The sequence below is a fragment of the Bombina bombina genome, chromosome 3 (genome assembly GCF_027579735.1).
Source record: "Bombina bombina isolate aBomBom1 chromosome 3, aBomBom1.pri, whole genome shotgun sequence".
Lineage (NCBI taxonomy): Eukaryota > Metazoa > Chordata > Amphibia > Anura > Bombinatoridae > Bombina > Bombina bombina.
Genome location: NC_069501.1, coordinates 1,158,746,935 through 1,158,767,235, shown reverse-complemented (window position 1 = coordinate 1,158,767,235; position 20,301 = coordinate 1,158,746,935). Strand labels below are relative to the sequence as shown.

The 20,301-nt window shown below is 39.3% G+C and overlaps 1 protein-coding gene across 1 annotated transcript in view; it reads right to left on the bottom strand.

Moving 5' to 3' along the window:
• Positions 1-20,301, bottom strand: part of MSANTD4 (Myb/SANT DNA binding domain containing 4 with coiled-coils) — a 102,591-nt gene that overhangs the window by 74,404 nt on the left and 7,886 nt on the right. Inside the window, 6 exon segments of the mRNA XM_053708569.1 lie at positions 16,186-16,241; positions 16,244-16,322; positions 16,324-16,368; positions 16,370-16,459; positions 16,461-16,507; positions 16,510-16,760. Coding sequence (XP_053564544.1) covers positions 16,186-16,241; positions 16,244-16,322; positions 16,324-16,368; positions 16,370-16,459; positions 16,461-16,507; positions 16,510-16,654 — 462 coding nt within the window. The 5' untranslated portion in view covers positions 16,655-16,760.

Sequence of the window (20,301 nt, the reverse complement as noted above, 5' to 3'; positions counted from 1 at the left end):
CTTCCTCGATGAAAGAGCGCCAAAGAACGGGAAAAATAAAAATAACTTTATAAAATATAAGAAATAATATTCTTACAAACAAACAATCATGTGATTAAAGTATTCTATTATAATAGGATAAAAACAATAAAACCATTTACCGGTGGCTAAAGCTAAGATTGATAAATAAAAGTGAAAACTATATTTTGACACGCTGCAAACTTTTTATGCGAATTTTGTCAGGGCTTAATACATTTTGCCTGAAGTATTTCCTCTACAGTTTATTCCTGTCTAATTATATTATTCCAATGTATATATTTATTGTCTATAAAAGTGGTGTTGTTTATGCATCAATCTTCCTAAAGATCTGCTTATTTGAGTGTTTTATTTATGTTATTTTACATAAAAGTTTTGATTTTGATTTTTATTAACAATATATATGTCAACATTTGTTCAACACATTTTGGTCCAATTATCCTCTTTGTTCTGCCTCAATCCCCATGTCCCTTAACCACCTACAAGTCTTTTTCAGTTCTGCACCAACTCAATCAGGTTCTCAGCCATTGCTCACGTCTCCTTAAAGTGAAGGTCAATTTTCATGTGAAAGTGCCCGTTTTTTAAAAAAAACTATTAAAAACAGGGGCACTTTCATTTATGAAAATTGACATAGCAACGTATTTCAAAAATACCTTGTTCTTCTAAAACGCCGGATCGCCGTTCTGAAATGATGCCCCGCCTTGTTCCTCGTGGTTTACTTACCCAGCAATGACTAAACCGGCTTCCGTCAATCACAGCGTTGCCTCAGGAAATGATTACCCCGGGTGGGGGGGGGGAAGCTGTGATTGGAGGATGCCGGAATCGTCATTGCTGACGTATGAAAAGGCTTGCGACGGACTGGTGAAGCACTGGAGCGGCTTCAAGATGAAAAGGTAGTTTATTTTTAAAAAACAGCTGAAATGTCAATTTTCATGAATGAAAGAGCCCTTGTTTTTAATAGTTTTTTAAAAACCGACACTTTCACATGAAAATTGACCTTCACTCTAAACAAAATGTACCACTAACACATATCTGCACAAATAGGACAAACTGATCTACTTGATGGAAAGCAACATTCTCCAACACTTTCTGCTTGACAAGATGAGAATATACTAACCAATGCTATAACTTATCTCATATCAAAATGCAACTATATATTTTGTACAGTATTCTTTGTAAAAATAGGAACATAAAGGAACAGTAATCTCTAATAGCCTTACAGCAAAAACATTTCTTGACTACATTGGCCCATTGAAGGGACAGTCTACTCCAGAAATGTTATTGTTTAAAAAGATAGATAATCCCTTTATTACTCATTCCTCAGTTTTGCATAACCAACAGTTATATTAAACTTTTTAACTCTGTTTACCTTGTATCTAAGCCTTTGCATAATGTCCCCTTATTTCAGTTCTTTTGACAGACTTGCATTTTAGCCAATCAGTGAGCACAATGTTATCTATATGGCCCAAATGAACTAGCGCTGTCTAGCTGTGAAAAACATAATTTATGCTTACCTGATAAATGTATTTCTCTTGTGATGTATCGAGTCCACAGATTCATCCATACTTGTGGGATATTCTCCTTCCCTACAGTAAGTGGCAAAGAGAGCACCCACAGCAGAGCTGTCTATATAGCTCCTCCCTTAGCTCCACCCCCCAGTCATTCGACCGAAGGCTAGGAAGAAAAAGGAGAAACTATAGGGTGCAGTGGTGACTGATGTTTTTTTAAATAAAAATATATTTCCTGTCTTAATTAAAAGGGCGGGCCGTGGACTCGATACATCACAAGAGAAATAAATTTATCAGGTAAGCATAAATTATGTTTTCTCTTGTAAGATGTATCGAGTCCACGGATTCATCCATACTTGTGGGATACCAATACCAAAGCTTTAGGACACGGATGAAGGGAGGGACAAGACAGGGACCTTAAACGGAAGGCACCACTGCTTGTAGAACCTTTCTCCCAAAAATAGCCTCAGAAGAAGCAAAAGTATTGAATTTGGAAAATTTGGAAAAAGTATGAAGCGAAGACCAAGTCGCCGCCTTAAAAATCTGTTCAACAGAAGCCTCATTTTTAAAGCCAAACGGATGATGCTTTTCAGCCAAAAGGAAAGAGAGGTAGCTGTAGCCTTTTGACCTCTCCGTTTACAAGAATAAACAACAAACAATGAAGATGTTTGTCAGAAATCTTTAGTTGCTTGTAAGTAGAACTTTAAAGCACGAACCACATCAAGATTGTGCAACAGACGTTCCTTCTTTGATGAAGGATTAGGACACAGTGAAGGAACAACAATCTCCTGATTGATATTCCTATTAGAAACAAACTTAGGAAGAAACCCAGGTTTGGTACGCAAAACCACCTTATCTGCATGGAAAACAAGGTAAGGTGAGTCACACTGTAAAGCAGATAACTCAGAAACTCCTTGAGCCGAAGAGATAGCTACTAAATACAAAACTTTCCAAGATAGAAGCTTAATATCTATGAAATGCATAGGTTCAAACGGAACCCCTTGAAGAACTTTAAGAACTAAGTTTAGGCTCCATGGTGGAGCAACAGGTTTAAATACAGGCTTAATTCTGACCAAGGCCTGACTAAATGCTTGAACGTCTGGGACATCTGCCAGACGTTTGTGTAAAAGAATAGACAAAGCAGATATTTGTCCTTTTAAAGAACTAGCTGATAATCCCTTCTCCAATCCTTCTTGGAGAAAAGACAATATTCTAGGAATCCTAATCTTACTCCATGAGTAACCCTTGGATTCACACCAATAAAAATATTTGCGCCAAATCTTATGATAAATCTTCCTGGTGACAGGCTTTCTAGCTTGAATCAGGGTATCAATGACCGACTCAGAGAAACCACACTTTGATAGAATCAGGCGTTCAATCTCCAAACAGTCAGACGCAGAGAAATTAGAACTGGATGCGTGAATGGACCTTGGATTAGAAGGTCCTGCCTCATTGGTAGAGACCACGGTGGAACCGATGACATGTCCACTAGGTCTGCATACCAAGTACTGCGTGGCCACGCAGGTGCTATCAGAATCACAGAAGCCCTCTCCTGCTTGATTCTGGCAACCAGACGTGGGAGGAGAGGAAACGGTGGAAATACATAGGCCAGATTGAAGGACCAGGGCACTGCTAGAGCATTTCGGGGCTGGACTGTACTGTGAATTCAGGATCAGACTGATATGCTACAGGAAAGTTCTTCTCTGTGAAAGGCACATATTGAGCAAAAAGAGGCTGCTTCTAGGGTGGTAACTAGCCATAGAACAAGCTATTATGCCATTGTTTGTTCCCAGGTTGAGCGCTTCTCTCTTTTTATTTATGCAAATTATGACACTTGGGGAAGTCTCCTTAAGTGTGATGCGGGAATCCAGACGTGGACCCGTTGCTCAGTGTGCCTAGAGGGATATGGCTGCACCTCACTGACGAGGCCCACATTAGGCCGAAACGTACGTCTGGGGTTTTGCTGTTTCTCTTGTTCAGAGAAGGATTGCCTGGTATTTCGGGGCTGGACTGTACTGTGAAGTCAGGATCAGACTGATATGCTACAGGAAAGTTCTTCTCTGTGAAAGGCACATATTGAGCAAAAAGAGGCTGCTTCTAGGGTGGTAACTAGCCATAGAACAAGCTATTATGCCATTGTTCGTTCCCAGGTTGAGCGCTTCTCTCTTTTTATTTATGCATCTATCAGTACCGCCTGGGGATCCCGGGACTTGGACCCGTAATGAGGAAGTTTGGCATTCTGTCGGGAAGCCATAAGATCCAATTCTGGTGTGCCCCATAGCTGAGTCAGCTGGGCAAATACCTCCGGATGGAGCTCCCACTCCCCCGGATGAAAGGTCTGACGACTTAGGAAATCTGTCTCCCAGTTCTCTACTCCTGAGATATGGATTATTGAGAGATGGCAAGAGTGAGCCTCCGCCCATCTGATTATTTTGGTTACCTCCATCATCGCTAGAGAACTCCGTGTTCCTCCTTGATGATTGATATAAGCTACAGTCATGATGTTGTCCGACTGAAATCTGATTAATTTGGCCGCAGCAAGCTGAGGCCACGCCAGAAGCGCATTGAATATCACTCTCAGTTCTAGAATGTTTATCGGGAGGAGAGTTTCACATAAGCCCTGTGCTTTCAGGGAGTTCCAGACTGCACCCCAGCCTAGCAGGCTGGCATCTGTTACCATGAGCCACTCTGGCCTGCGGAAACACATTCCCTGAGACAGGTGGTCCTAAGACAACCACCAGAGAAGAGAATCTCTGGTCTCCTGGTCCAGATGTATTTGAGGAGATAAATCTGCATAATCCCCATTCCACTGTTTGAGCATGCATAGTTGCAGTGGTCTGAGGTGTAGGTGGGCAAAAGGAACTATGTCCATTGCCGCTACCATGAGTCCGATTACCTCCATGCACTGAGCCACTGATGGCCGAGGAATGGAATGAAGAGCTCGTCAAGTGGTTAAGAGTTTTGATTTTCTGACCTCCATCAGAAATATTTTCATTTCTACCGAGTCTATCAGAGTCCCTAGAAGGAAACTCTTGTGAGAGGGAAGAGAGAACTCTATTTTTATGTTCACCTTTCACCCGTGAGATCTCAGAAAAGCCAACACGATGTCCGTGTGAGACTTGGCTAGATGGAAAGTCGACGCCTGAATTAAGATGTCGTCTAGATAAGGCGCCACTGCTATGCCCCGTGGCCTTAGCACCGCCAAAAAGGGACCCTAGCACTTTTGTGAAAATTCTGGGAGCCGTGGCCAACCCGAAGGGAAGGGCCACAAACTGGAAATGCCTGTCCAGAAAGTCCACAGTAGTCATATATTGACCCTCCTGGATCATTGGTAGAATGGTCCTAATAGTCTCCATCTTGAATGATGGTACTCTGAGGAATTTTGAGATCCAAGATTGGTCTGAAAGTTCCCTCTTTTTTGGGAACCACAAACAGGTTTGAGTAAAACCCTAGCCCTTGTTCCTCTTTTGGAACTGGGCAGATCACTCCCACGGTATGTAGGTCTTCTACACAGCGTAAGAACGCCTCTCTCTTAGTCTGGTTTGCAGACAATTGAGAAATGTGAAATCTCCCCCTTGGGGGGGGGAAGTCTTTGAAGTCCAGAAGATATCCCTGGGACACAATTTCTAAAGCCCAGGAATCGTGAACATCTCTTGCCCAAGCCTGAGCGAAGAGAGAGAGTCTGCCCCCTACTAGATCCGGTCCCGGATTGGGGGCTACCCCTTCATGCTGTCTAAGAGGCAGCAGCAGGCTTCTTGGCCTGTTTACCCTTGTTCCAAGTTTGGTTAGGTCTCCAGACTGACTTGGATTGGGCAAAATTCCCCTCTTGCTTTGCAGCAGAGGAAGCTGAAGCAGGACCACCCTTGAAGTTCCGAAAGGAACGAAAATTATTTTGTTTGGTCTTCATTTTATTTGTTTTATCCTGAGGGAGGGCATGGCCTTTCCCTCCAGTGATGTCTGAAATAATCTCTTTCAGTTCAGGCCCGAATAGGGTCTTTCCTTTGAAAGGGATGCTCAAAAGTTTAGATTTTGATGACACATCAGCAGACCAGGACTTAAGCCATAACGCCCTGCGTGTTAAAATGGCAAAACCTGAATTCTTTGCCGCTAATTTAGCCAGTTGGAAAGCGGCATCTGTAATGAAAGAATTAGCCAACTTAAGGGCCTTAATTCTATCCATAATATCCTCTAATGGAGTCTCCATCTGAAGAGCCTCTTCTAGAGCCTCGAACCAGAAAGCAGCTGCAGTAGTTACAGGAACAATGCACGCAATAGGTTGGAGAAGAAAACTTTGATAAACAAAAATTTTCTTCAGGAGACCCTCTAATTTTTTATCCATAGGATCTTTGAAAGCACAACTGTCTTTGATAGGTATAGTTGTACGCTTAGCAAGAGTAGAAATAGCTCCCTCCACCTTAGGGACCGTCTGCCACGAGTCCTGCATGGTGTCAGATATGGGAAACATTTTCTTAAAAACAGGAGGGGGAGCGAACGGAATACCTGGTCTATCCCACTCCTTAGTAACAATATTCACAATCCTCTTAGGAACTGGAAAAACATCAGTGTAAACAGGAACCTCTAAGTATTTGTCCATTTTACACAATTTCTCTGGGACCACTATAGGGTCACAATCATCTAGAGTCGCTAATACCTCCCTGAGCAATAAGCGGAGGTGCTCAAGCTTAAATTTAAAGGCCGTCATATCAGAATCTGTCTGAGGGAGCGTCTTTCCTGAATCAGAAATCTCTCCCTCAGATAACAAATCCCTTACCCCTACTTCAGAACATTGTGAGGGTATATCTGATACGGCTACTAAAGCGTCAGACGGCTCAGCATTTGTTCTTAACCCAGAGCTGTCACGCTTTCCTTGTAAACCAGGCAGTTTAGATAAAACCTCTGTGAGGGTTGTATTCATAACTGTGGCCATGTCTTGTAAAGTAAATTAATTCGACGCACTAGAGGTACTTGGCATCACTTGTGCGGGCGTTACTGGTTGTGACACTTGGGGAGAGCTAGATGGCAAACCCTCATTCTCTTCTGTCTGAGAATCATCTATTGCAATATTTTTAAGTGCTAAAATATGCTCTTTATAATTTATAGACATATCAGTGCAAGTGGGACACATTCTAAGAGGGGGTTCTACAATGAACAAGGATTTTCCTTGGTGTCAGACATGTTAAACAGGCTAGTAATGTAACAAGCAAGCTTGGAAAACACTTTAATCAAAGCAAATAACACTTAGAAAAAAAACGGTACTGTGCCTTTAAGAGAAAAAAAAGCTGCACAAACTCTGCAAAACAGTGTAAAAAAGCAGTAAACTCAACAAAATTTTTACAGTAGCATCATAAAGCATTAGTAACTTTGCACAGCTATGCAAATAAACAATTAACCCCTTAATGTAAAAAACCGGATTGGACAAAACGTCAAAAACCGTAAAAAACTTTCAGCACCTTGTCACAGCTCTGCTGTGGCGCCTACCTGCCCTTTAGAAACGATTTGTGGGGAAAAAAACTTCTTTACAGCCCTCAAACACAGTAGGAACCTCTGGAGAAGCAGCTGGATGTCTCTGAGGAAAAGAAACTGCGCAACTGAGGAGCGAAAATAGGCCCCTCCCACCTCACTTGATGTTATGGGGCCTAAAAGAAACACAACAGAGTGTTTCTTAAACTAGCCATGTGGGTTAATAACCCTTAAACAAGCCACAATGACCCCTTAAAAAAACGTTATATTTGCATTTCTATAAATAAACAAAAACGTTTTTTCCTATCAGTGTCACCAGTAACTAATTAGCCCTTTATGCAAGCTATGATTCCTACTAAGTGTCTGAATACAGCTTACCCTTCCCTCATGGGGATATTGCCAGCCTTTTCTAGAATTAACACAGTCTGTCTAGAAAAATATAGACTGAACATACCTCAATGCAACTTAGCCTGCAAACCGTTCCCCCAACTGAAGTTTCCTGTACTCTTCAGCCCTTGTGAGAACAGCAGTGGATCTTAGTTACAAAGTGCTAAGATCATCATCCTCCTTGCAGAAATCTTCATCCCTTTTCTGCCAGAGAGTAAATAGTACACCCCGGTACCATTTAAAATAACAAACTTTTGCTTGAGAAAATAAAAAACTAACATTTTTGTCACCACACTCACTTTACCCTTCGTAGTACTTAGAGTAGGCAAAGAGAATGACTGGGGGTGGAGCTAAGGGAGGAGCTATATATACAGCTCTGCTGTGGGTGCTCTCTTTGCCACTTCCTGTAGGGAAGGAGAATATCCCACAAGTATGGATGAATCCGTGGACTCGATACATCTTACAAGAGAAAATTGTAAAAGGCACCGAGATAAGAGACGGCCTTCAAGGGCTTAGAAATTAGCATGTGAGCCTATCTAGGTTTAGCTTTCAACAAAGAATACCAAATGAACAAAACAAATTTGATGATAAAAGTTAATTGGAAAGTTGTTTAAAACTGAATGCCCTATCTGAATCATGAAAGTTAAAATTTTGACTTGACTGTGCCTTTAATCCAAACTGCAATAATGCAATAGTTGTGATACACACACACTGCTGTTACACGGTGCCGGCACAGCTCACCATTTGATCCAGAAGGGAAAGAGAAACAGAATAAACCTCCCTGTTATAAGGTGCAATGCTGATATGGCCGAACAGGCCGCAAATACCAACAAGGAAAAAAAAAAATACAGCAGCACTTGTGAGATCAATAATGAAAAAGCACCTTATCTCACATATTAAAAAATATTATATTCCTGGGAGAGTCCCAACTGAGGTGTTTCCCACCCATCACAGATGCTTAATCATAGGTAGATTACCTCTTACTAACCTGGTAAAATTATTGGGTGGGCCCTATAAATTAGAATTCCATATGAACAAACACATAAAATAAAATATGCAACCAACGATAATCTAAGAACTAGGTCCGGTAAAACCGCATTCTCGCCTTGTGGTTGGCAAGCACTGCCATCTTAATGGTTGCTAAGAATTACAATTCCCAGCATCCCGTGTGGGCACTCTTGCAGATTAGCACATTCAAAACCCTGTAGTTTCTTGTCACCATTAGAATATGCCAGTAGAAAGCTTATGAGGCATCCCTTTAATTTCCAGACCTGTGTTTGATACCATGTCACAGGAAGCCAAGCCCACTGAACAAAGAATTGCAAAGAGAGAGTTTAGAAAAAAATGGAAGAATGAAACAAGATTTGGCATTTTTTTTAATGTGTTGCTTCTTGTTTAAATAACTATTCCATATTATATGCTTGATGTGTGCACAATGTGGTCTGTTTAGATAAAAAAAAAAAAAGCCAATAAAAACTCACAAGGATAAATACACTATAAATTAATCACAGAGCAAGCGCTACTAGAACTAAATCAAGTTATATACACATTTAACCTATGATTTGCAAAAAGCAATTCAATTATGGGTGCTGACATAATATAACTTATTATTTTTTAAAAAAAAGTCTTTAAATGGGAGGCCCCTCTAGTTTTCACTAAACCAATGTTTGATAAATCTGCTCTGAATCTAAGAACCATCTTAAATTGCAGGAGCCATGTTGTTTTCATGGTGCCACATGTGTGAATATGTTTATATGTATGTACATACGTACATTTACCCAAACAAAATCATTATATTTAAATAGCCAAGTAACCAGTTTCAAGTGTTCACAATGATATAGAGGCCGAGACAGAAGACATGAGAACAGGGAAGCAACCAGTGATTCTGACCCAAGATTGGGGAACCAGGAACATAATATCATCTGTTCATTTATCTAAACATAAAGTTGATTGGTTTTGGGAATATTTTTTTTCTTCCTGCAAGAGGTGCTTTTAAGATATATTTTTTAAAGATATTTAAATATATGGTAGGTTATCTATTTAATTATATATAATATAATAATAATAATAATAATAATAATAATAATACGCTTATTAACCACAATATATATATATATATATATATATATATATATATATATATATATATATATATATATATATATATATAAATAAATAAAATGGAAAATAGGAAGAAAAAAAAACATCAGTAAGAGTCTTTATGTGGTTGTGATTCTTCTGCCCAGGAAGCTCCTTGTATAATGTGTTGGCCCACCTTCAAAACATGGAATCTCTAGAAAACAAGAGTGCCAAATGGCCTAGCACAGAGTCAAAACCGTATCAAAAAGAGAAATGAAAAAAACTACTCACAAATGAAGCGCACCTCCAGGTGCTGTAAAACGCAGGTTGGAACTTCTCTGTCACCCAGCAGACTGAAGCCACGTGATACTGGAACCAGCAAACGTCTCAGCTTCTAATTAAATTGCACCTCTAGGTTCCCTACCCGCATGTTGGAATCACTTAATCACCCAACAAACTGGAGCAACGTAAAACTGGAACCTGAAAATATCTCAGTTTCTCTCTGGGCCCCATCTATTTAAAAATCCTGTAGCAGACACTTGCATGGGGTGCAAACAGGCAGGACTTTGTCTACTCAAGCGGCTACTACAGGATTCTCAGATAGGTGGGGGCCCAGAGAGAAACTGAGATATTTGCAGGTTCCAGTTGTAAAGGGCCCCAGTTCGCTAGGTGATTGAGAGATCTCAACCTGCGATTACAGCACCTGGAGGTGCGCTTCATTTGTGAGTGTTTTTTCCGTTTGTCATTTTGATACCTTTTGAGACTGTGCTTTTTGGTGCCATTGTTTTCTATCATTTTCTTTAGATATTATGTTTTTATAATCCCTCCCACACCTTAGCCTTTTCTGTTGGCGCTTTACTATCAAAGATTATTTGCTAAACATGTTTAGTTTTTTTTGTGAAGCGTGGTGATTAGGTTTGCGCTGGATTTTTTTTTAACCTATTGTACTGGGAATATACATTGCCATTTTGAGTCTGAGCGGCATAATTAATGGTCACCATACAATCTTTTGCTAAATGATGATAAATAATTTTGGAGTTTTGGAATTGGTTGCCTGAAAAATGCGAGTGTGTACATACAAGAAAGCTTTAGGAAATGTTTAATCATTTTTACAGTCTGCCTATTCTTCTAGCAATACTCCGCAGGATACAAAACACACACACACAAAAAAAAAAAAGGATCTGTGCTACAGTAACGTTGATAAAAACCACTGTATACTGTACTGTCTTTTTGTATCAAATGTTTTCAAGCAACTGGACACTGACCCTTTAATTACCATTTTGTGTGTCCCTGGCAGGCAAGGGATTGATTATTGCTATGTGTTACAGCAGTCAAGTAGTTATCTTGTCAAATGTTTCTGGTATCCAGAGGGCAATTTCTGTTGGGTGTCACTGTCAGAAAGCAATGTGGTAATTACTGTAGTGTAACTGGCAGCAAAAGGGTTAATTTCTATAAAGTGTATTGCTGGCTACCAGAGACCTTAATCACTGATTTGTGTGTGTGTGTATAGTGTGCACAATAAAGGTAATACATCAGAAAAATGTACAAAAATACAGATATATGAACACCATGAAAACTTATAAATATATGGCTCCAAGCCCTGGTAGCAATATAAGTTAGAATTTGCAGTAAAACCAAGTGTATGTCCGGCTTATAAGTGCCAAAATAACTATACTTATTTATAGAAGTCACATTTATCTTTATTGAGCCTTTAAAGGGACATTGTTGTACACTATATTTTTTTTTGCATAAATGTTTTGTAGATGATTCAATTATATAGCCCATCTGTGGGTGTTTTTGTACAAATGTACAGTTTGGCTTATGTTTAAATAACATTGTGCTGATTTTCAGACTCCTAACCAAGCCCTAAAGTTTTAGATGTATACTGATGTATACAAACTTCAAATTGCTTCTGTTTGTGTAATGGGTTTTTTCATATGCAGGGGAGGTGGTCTGCTCTCAGCCCCTTTCAGTGGGTGTCCCAGCTAACCTCACCAACAGTTCTAAATTGGAAGCTTCTAAGTAAGTTTTTAAAAGGTTTCATACTGGATTTTAATATCAGTATCTGTTCATATTATTCCGTATAGTAGTGTATATTACATGCAGTTAAATGAAAATTGGTGTATACTGTCCCCATTAAAGTGAAGGTAAAGTTAAACCATGTTTATTAAATAAATAAATATCTCACAGCAAAATAATACTACTTTCATTCATCATTTTTCCTATATCGCTATATTTCATTAGATATATTATATTATTGGCATTGATCCGGCTCCAAGAAAAACAACCCGTTATAACTTTTTTTTTCTAAACAACGATCACGTTGTTTAAAGAGCCAATTGATTCTTTGGCCGTTAGTCGGCCCGTCAATTGACGTCAGCATTGTTCGTGAAGTATGCGCATGCGTAGCCTTTAGTATTTCTTAGCGGCGAGGCAAGCGCATGTAAATATTTTGGGCTGCGGTTAACACATGCGCAATTTGGAGATTGTAGTATGGGTGCGCATGCGCGGTGAGAAGATGCTCGATGTGCACGAGCTTGATGACACGTATAGAGCGGGTGGGACCGCTCTATACGTCACTGTCTCAGAATTCAGGAAACGAGAGACGGGAGGAGATTAGGAACGCGAGTTACGCAACGGTAAATAAGAAATTACTTTTAAAAGTATATAAATAAAGAAACTTTTAGATTAAAAAAACAGAATTTATGCTTACTTGATAAATTACTTTCTCCAACGGTGTGTCCGGTCCACGGCGTCATCCTTACTTGTGGGATATTCTCTTCCCCAACAGGAAATGGCAAAGAGCCCAGCAAAGCTGGTCACATGATCCCTCCTAGGCTCCGCCTACCCCAGTCATTCGACCGACGTACAGGAGGAAATATGCATAGGAGAAACCATATGATACCGTGGTGACTGTAGTTAGAGAAAATAATTCATCAGACCTGATATAAAAAAACCAGGTAAGCATAAAATTCTGTTTTCTCCAACATAGTGTGAGTCCGGTCCACGGCGTCATCCTTACTTGTGGGAACCAATACCAAAGCTTTAGGACACGGATGAAGGGAGGGGAGCAAATCAGGTCACCGAAATGGAAGGCACCACGGCTTGCAAAACCTTTCTCCCCAAAAATAGCCTCTGAAGAAGCAAAAGTATCAAATTTGTAAAATTTGGCAAAAGTGTGCAGTGAAGACCAAGTCGCTGCCTTACATATCTGGTCAACAGAAGCCTCGTTCTTGAAGGCCCATGTGGAAGCCACAGCCCTAGTGGAGTGAGCTGTGATTCTTTCAGGAGGGCAGCCGTCCGGCAGTCTCATAAGCCAATCGGATAATGCTTTTAAGCCAAAAAGAAAGAGAGGTAGAAGTTGCTTTTTGACCTCTCCTTTTACCCAGAATAAACAACAAACAAAGAAGATGTTTGTCTGAAATCTTTAGTAGCCTCTAATAGAATTTTAGAGCACGGACTACGTCCAAATTGTGTAACAACGTTCCTTCTTTGAAACTGGATTCGGACACAAAGAAGGTACAAACTATCTCCTGGTTAATATTTTTGTTGGAAACAACTTTCGGAAGAAAACCAGGCTTAGTACGCAAAACCCACCTTATCTGCATGGAACACCAGATAGATCGGAGAACACTGCAGAGCAGATAACTCTGAAACTCTTCTAGCAGAAGAAATTGCAACCAAAAACAAAACTTTCCAAGATAATAACTTAATATCTACGGAATGTAAGGGTTCAAACGGAACCCCTTGAAGAACTGAAAGAACTAGATTAAGACTCCAGGGAGGAGTCAAAGGTCTGTAGAACAGGCTTGATTCTAACCAGAGCCTGAACAAACGCTTGAACGTCTGGCACAGCTGCCAGCCTTTTGTGAAGGTAAAACAGATAAAGCAGAGATCTGTCCCTTCAGAGAACTTGCAGATAATCCTTTCTCCCAAACCTTCTTGTAGAAAGGATAGAATCTTAGGAATTTTTATCTTGTTCCATGGGAATCCTTTAGATTCACACCAACAGATATATTGTTTCCATATTTTATGGTAAATTTTTCTAGTTACAGGCTTTCTAGCCTGAATCAGAGTATCTATTACAGAATCTGAAAACCCAGCCGCTTTGATAAAATCAAGCCGTTCAATCTCCAAGCAGTCAGTTGGAGGGAAACCAGATTCGGATGTTCGAATGGACCTTGAACAATGCATGAAATTGGTTGTAGAAGGTAACCTTGCTGAACAAACATCTTTTAAGCAAACCCTCTAACTTTTATCCATAGGATCTTTGAAAGCACAACTATCTTCTATAGGAATAGTAGTGCGTTTGTTTAGAGTAGAAACCGCCCCCTCGACCTTGGGGACTGTCTGCCATAAGTCCTTTCTGGGGGTCGACTATAGGAAATAATTTCCTTAAATATAGGGGGAGGAACAAAAGGTATGCCGGGCCTTTTCCCACTCCTTATTTACTATGTCCGCCACCCGCTTGGGTATAGGAAAAGCATCGGGGGCACCGGAACCTCTAGGAACTTGTCCATCTTACATAATTTCTCTGGAATGACCAAATTGTCACAATCATCCAGGAGTAGATAATACCTCCTTAAGCAGTGCGCGGAGATGTTCTAATTTAAATTTAAATGTTACAACATCAGGTTCAGCTTGTTGAGAAATTTTTCCTGAATCTGAAATTTCTCCCTCAGACAAAACCTCCCTCCTGGCCCCTTCAGATTGGTGTGAGGGTATGTCAGAACAGTTATCATCAGCGTCCTCTTGCTCTTCAGTGTTAAAACAGGAGCAATCGCGCTTTCTCTGATAAGTAGGCATTTTGGATAAAATGTTTGCAATAGAATTATCCATTACAGCCGTTAATTGTTGCATGGTAATAAGTATTGGCGCACTAGATGTACTAGGGGCCTCTTGTGTGGGCAAAACTGGTGTAGACACAGAAGGGGATGATGCAGTATCATGCTTACTCCCCTCATTTGAGGAATCATCTTGGGCAATATCATATCTGTGGCATCATTGTCCCTACTTTGTTTGGACACTATGGCACAATCATCACATAAATTTAAATGGGGAGAAACCCTTGGCCTTTCATACATATAGAACATCCCTTATCTGATGGTTCAGACATGTTAAACAGGCTTAAACTTGTCAACAAAGCACAAAAAAACGTTTTAAAATAAAAACCGTTACTGTCACTTTAAATTTTAAACAGAACACACTTTATTACTGAATATGTGAAAAAGTATGAAGGGAATGTTCAAAATTCACCAAAATTCACCACAGTGTCTTAAAGCCTTAAAAGTATTGCACACCAAATTTGAAAGCTTTAACCCTTAAATAACGGAAACGGAGCCGTTTATTACATTTAACCCCTATACAGTCCCAGGTATCTGCTTTGCTGAGAGACCCAACCAAGCCCAGAGAGGGAATACGATACCAAATTGACGCCTTCTATAAGCATTTTCAGTGGTTCTTAGCTCCTCACACATGCATCTGCATTGCCTTGCTCTCCAAAAACAACTGCGCATTAGTGGCGCGAAAATGAGGCTCTGCCTATGACTAGAAAAGGGCCCCCATCTGAAAAAGGTGTCCAATACAGTGCCTGCCGTTTTTTTTAAAAACAATCCCAAGATTATAATAACTATTAAGAGTTATAATCTGCCAAATATCTTAGTAAAGTAATCGTTTAAGGCCCAGGAAAAATGTCTACCAGTTTTTTAAGCCCTTATGAAGCCCTTTATTCTTTTAACTTAATCTAAGAAAATGGCTGTACCCCGGTCCCCATAGGGGAAATACAGCCTTCCAGCATTACAAAGTTCTTGTTAAAAATGTGGCCAGTCATACCTCAAGCAGAAAAGTCTGCCAACTGTTTCCCCCAACTGAAGTTACTTCATCTCAACAGTCCTGTGTGAAACAGCAAACGATCTTAGTAACGTTCTTAACCATCTCCGTGGAGATGTTGCCCGGTTGCAACGGCAAAGAGAATGACTGGGGTAGGCGGAGCCTAGGGAGGAATCATGTGACCAGCTTAGCTGGGCTCTTTGCCATTTCCTGTTGGGGAAGAGGAATATCCCACAGTAAGGATGACGCCGTGGACCGACACACCTAGTTGGAGAAAAAAACATAGCGACTGGATTGTACAATATAAAAGGAAAACTAAATATCATTTTGCAATGTTATAAATTTACCTTCACTTAATGAAGAGGTCTGATCTAAAGCTCGGCAAGGTCCCTCAACGAATTTTAGGAAACACAAAGTTTACCTTGAGAGGTTTATCTCACTCTATGCATGTTTCTCAGTTTTATGGAAAAATTTTATATTACATACATATAAGCTCTAAAAAAATCCCAAAGATTTTGTGTAATCTCTCTCCATGGTGGCGAAATTTTTATCATCAGGCCCTAAGTGTTAGACACTTCTTTAAAGTGATGGTAAATCCTAGCGTTTAAAAAATGCTAGGATTTAACAGCACTAAAAATAAAGGTGAGCGGCTCATCATTAGTTTATAAAAAAATATGTAGAAGGTACCTTTATTTTGCCGCAGCTTCACTGCTAATCTAAGCGGCTCCGGCCCCCTATGACAAATTTCTTCAATGAGGTGACATTTCCACTTCTTAGCCAATAGATTTGCTAGCCATACGGCATGTGCTAAATACCAGCTCAGCTATTGGAATCAATAGAAAATCACAAAGCAGGTAGTTTACATGTGCAGTGGTCTAAAACTAAACAAGGTGAGAAATAGCCTTACCTCAAAACTTTCAGATTCTTCCTCTTCAACTTTAATCTCAGTCATGGAATCACGTAATCTCTTGCATCAGATCCATTTTTCCATTCCAAAGCTTGATTCACATGTTAGCAACCTGGTTTGTCGTCTGCCTCGTCATTTAATAGAGTCATCTAGATCTAAATCAGCCAAAGGCAAATGAAAGTCCAGAACTGCCAAGTTTGACATCAGAGTTGAGCATCTTTCTTTTTACAAGAGCTCTCCAATCAAGATATCTTCTTTTTACTTCGGTTCCTGTTTCGTTGTTCTCCTTCGCCCAGAGCATTCACACATTCTGCTATTTCTTCCAGGCTTTGCGCTTCATTTCATTAATAGTTGTATTTAAGTTGCTTAGAAAAAAATGACATCTCTTCTCTTTTTTATTTCTTTTAGTAAAGTTTTGAGTTTCCTGAACACTAAAATTACTTTTTCTCTTTCTTTTTAACTGCTTCATTATTGAAGTGTGCAGCGTTACTCTTCTGTAACTGTCTGGAGAAATGTATGGCCACTTCCGCTGACACCAGTGTTTTGCCAGTTCTGTAGCTTATACTTTCCTGCTTCTAATAGAATAAAAAAAGAAAAAGGAGGAAATATATGTAAACTAGTGAGGCCAAAAGGTTAAACATATATGCAAATGTATTAAAAAGGGGCACGCCTTTAAAACAAGGTTTAATTTTAAGTTATTTCTCCTTTAAAAGAGGCGTTAAAAGGGACAGTCTAGGCCAAAATAAACTTTCATGATTCAGATAGAGCATGTAATTTTAAACAATTTTCCAATTTACTTTTATCTCCAATTTTGCTTTGTTCTCCTTGGTATTCTTAGTTGAAAGCTTTACCTAGGAGGTTCAAATGCTAATTTCTTAGACCTTGAAGGCCACCCTCTTTTCAGAATGCATTTTTCACCACTAGAGGGTGTTAGTTCACGTATTTCATATAGATAACACTGTGCTCGTGCACGTGAAGTTATCTGGGAGCAAGCACTGATTGGCTAGACTGCAAGTCTGTCAAAAGAACTGAAATAAAGGGGCAGTTTGCAGAGGCTTAGATACAAGATAATCACAGAGGTTAAAAGTATACTATATTATAACTGTGTTGGTTATGGAAAACTGGGGAATGGTAATAAAGGGGATTATCTATCTTTTAAAACATCTTTTACTGGTGTAGACTGTCCCTTTAAAAAGGCATTTGAAACCCAGAAATGTTCTTTTGCTATTCAGACAGATAGAGCTCCTGAGCTTACATCCATGCTTTTCAACAAAACATAATAGAATAAGAGAGTTGTTAAAACTACATGTTTTATCTGAATCTTGATTCACATACATTTTGGTTTCAAACCGAGATTGCAATATAAAATAATCATAGAAACATAGATTTTAACAGCAGATTGAAAAAACATAGGGCCCATCAAGGTCAACCCATACATCCTATAAAGTGTGAGTTTAAAGGGACAGTAAACACCTCGGGATTTTAATATAACATGTTTAATTATGTCTAGTAGTAAAACATAATTTTGCACTCAGGTCATTTATTTTTTGTCTCCTTTTCATTTAATATAGCTATGAAAATTGTAGATGTTCTAATTCTCAGAATTTAACAGGCACACTGCAGACTACTGAGGGCTAACTGTGCTACACATCTGTCCCAAATTGGCATTAACAGATAACTGCAAAATAAGGCAAGCAGTGGGTGGAGTCTGACTGATAACAAACAATTGCAACAAATACAATGTTATTTTAATTAAAAATCATTTAGACTTGGCTCCTATGTTAATTGCAAGAGCCTTGTAATTACTTTGTGCTGTTCGGTTCATTAGGTTTGTATTATAGTCTTGTACTTATCCAGGCATTCATAAAGCCACTCACAGTATTTGTCTTTGCCAGTTCTAATGGAAAGTAAAGGCATAGGTCTGCAAATTACTCCGGAATCTACTACCTTTAAAAGGGATCAGTCTACTCCAGAAATTCTTATGGTTTAAAAGGATAATCATGTTTATTACCCATTCCCTAGTTTTGCACAACCAACACAGTTATACTAATACACTTTTGTACCTCTGTGATTACCTCTTATCTAAGCCTCTGCAGACTGCTCCTTATTTCAGTTCTTTTGACAGACTTGCATTTTAGCCAATCAGTACTGACTCATAAGTAACTCCACATGAGTGAGCACAACGATATCTATATGGCACACATGAACTAGCTCTGTATAGCTGTTAAAAAACTGTCAAAATGCCCTGAGATAAGAGGCAGCCTTCAAGGGCTTAGAAATTAGCATACGAGCCAACCTAGTGTTAATTTAAAAAAAGAATACCAAGAGAACAAAGTAAATTTGATCGATAAAAGTAAACTGAAAAGTTGTTTAAAATTGCATGTCCTATCTGAATCATGACAGTTTCATTTTAACTAGACTGTCCCTTTAACATAAGTTCACAACCTTTCTTACAAATACACCAAAGACAAATAATTACTTAAAGTGAATGTAATTTTTATGCTAAAGTGCATGGTTTTTAAAAACTTGATTAAAAACAGGAGGCACTTTAATTTCATAAAAATTTACACTTTACTCGTTGTGAAAAAATACTTACCTTTTAAACTCAACAGCTGCTCCAGCTATCCCCCACGTCGTCCCAAGCCATTTCTGATGTCAGAAATGATGGATTGGTCATCCTCCAATCACGGCTCCCCCCCCCCAGGGGAAATCAGTGACTTATTCAACGCTGTGATTGGAGGAAGCCGGATTCCTCATTTTAGACCCAGGAAGAGGCTTTGTGGCAGGCGGAAGAAGCTGGAGCGGCTGTCAAGATTAAAAAAGGTAAGTATTTTTTCACAACATGAGCGAAATGTAAATTTTGATGAATTAAAGTGCCCCTGGTTTATAATCAAATTTTTAAAAACTGGGCACTTTAGCATCAAAATTTATATTCACTTTAAATGTCTATTTAACGGGGAAGTACAATTTAACAACCTCAACGACAGACTCGTACTCCAACTTTCTGTTGTGCATCGAGGGGTAATAATAGCGTGAGTCTCACCAGTATTGGAAGACCCACTCTGTTACAGTCCTGAACACAGGCTATGTACAGGGTACGATGCTTAAGTATAGAAGTCAAAGAAATCTGATTCATAGATTCATTTAACTGCCAAGAAAAATATCTGAGTACCAAAAAATAGACTTATTGGATTCCCACATTCCATTCATACAATTCTTGGCCGAGAACAGAGACATGTTTCCCTGTGGTCAGTGACATACAAGTCTTGCCTTAAAATGCCCCAAAACTTCAGTAAAAAAAAGGAAAGGTGTTTGCCAAGAAGTTCAAAGTTTCCAGCACCTGAGACTTATATCCACTGTCTCAGATGAACAAGACTAAGCATCGATGCATGCATTTATTTTGGCATTTTCTGATGTGGTCCTATAACTATATGCTATCTGTTGTTCCAAAGCTAGCATTTTCATCTATAGTTGACAAATAGAAAATAAGAATACTGTAGAGATTCTATATTGAGACAAACTTTTGGCAAGGTGTAATGGTAGGAAATGATCCAGTCTTTCAGCTTTTTTTTTCTTTCTACCATGGATAAATTGCAAGTGTGAAACTGTGCAGCCACCACCCCTCTAGCTTTGACCATGGGTGAATACCATTTAAGGAAAGCACAGTTGCGGTTCCACATCTGATTAATGCAGTAGTCTAATATGGAGTAAAACAAGAGTACAGGTATACCTCACTTTACAGAGCTTTGTTAATACAGCGCTTTGTGGAGCTGAAGTTAAACCTCCAAGGACTTTGAAACAGTGCTGTAATCGTCATTTTATTATGATAAGTTCACTCTGTTTACAGCATTACAGTGCTATAGTCTGGCAAATTTAACTACAGTAATTGTCACAATTTTACAGGTACAGTATTTATTAAATACTAATTGAATACTATGATGTGCTAGTGTTAAACTATACGGAGCACTATTGCACCCCTAATATAATACAGGTATACCCCGCTCATACAGCGGGTTAAAGACTGGAGCCCCGCTGTAAAGTGAAAACCGCCTTAAAGTGAAGAAACCAGGTGGTTTTAGCTTTCTTTTCACTTGCCAGTGTGTTTAAAAATTTGAA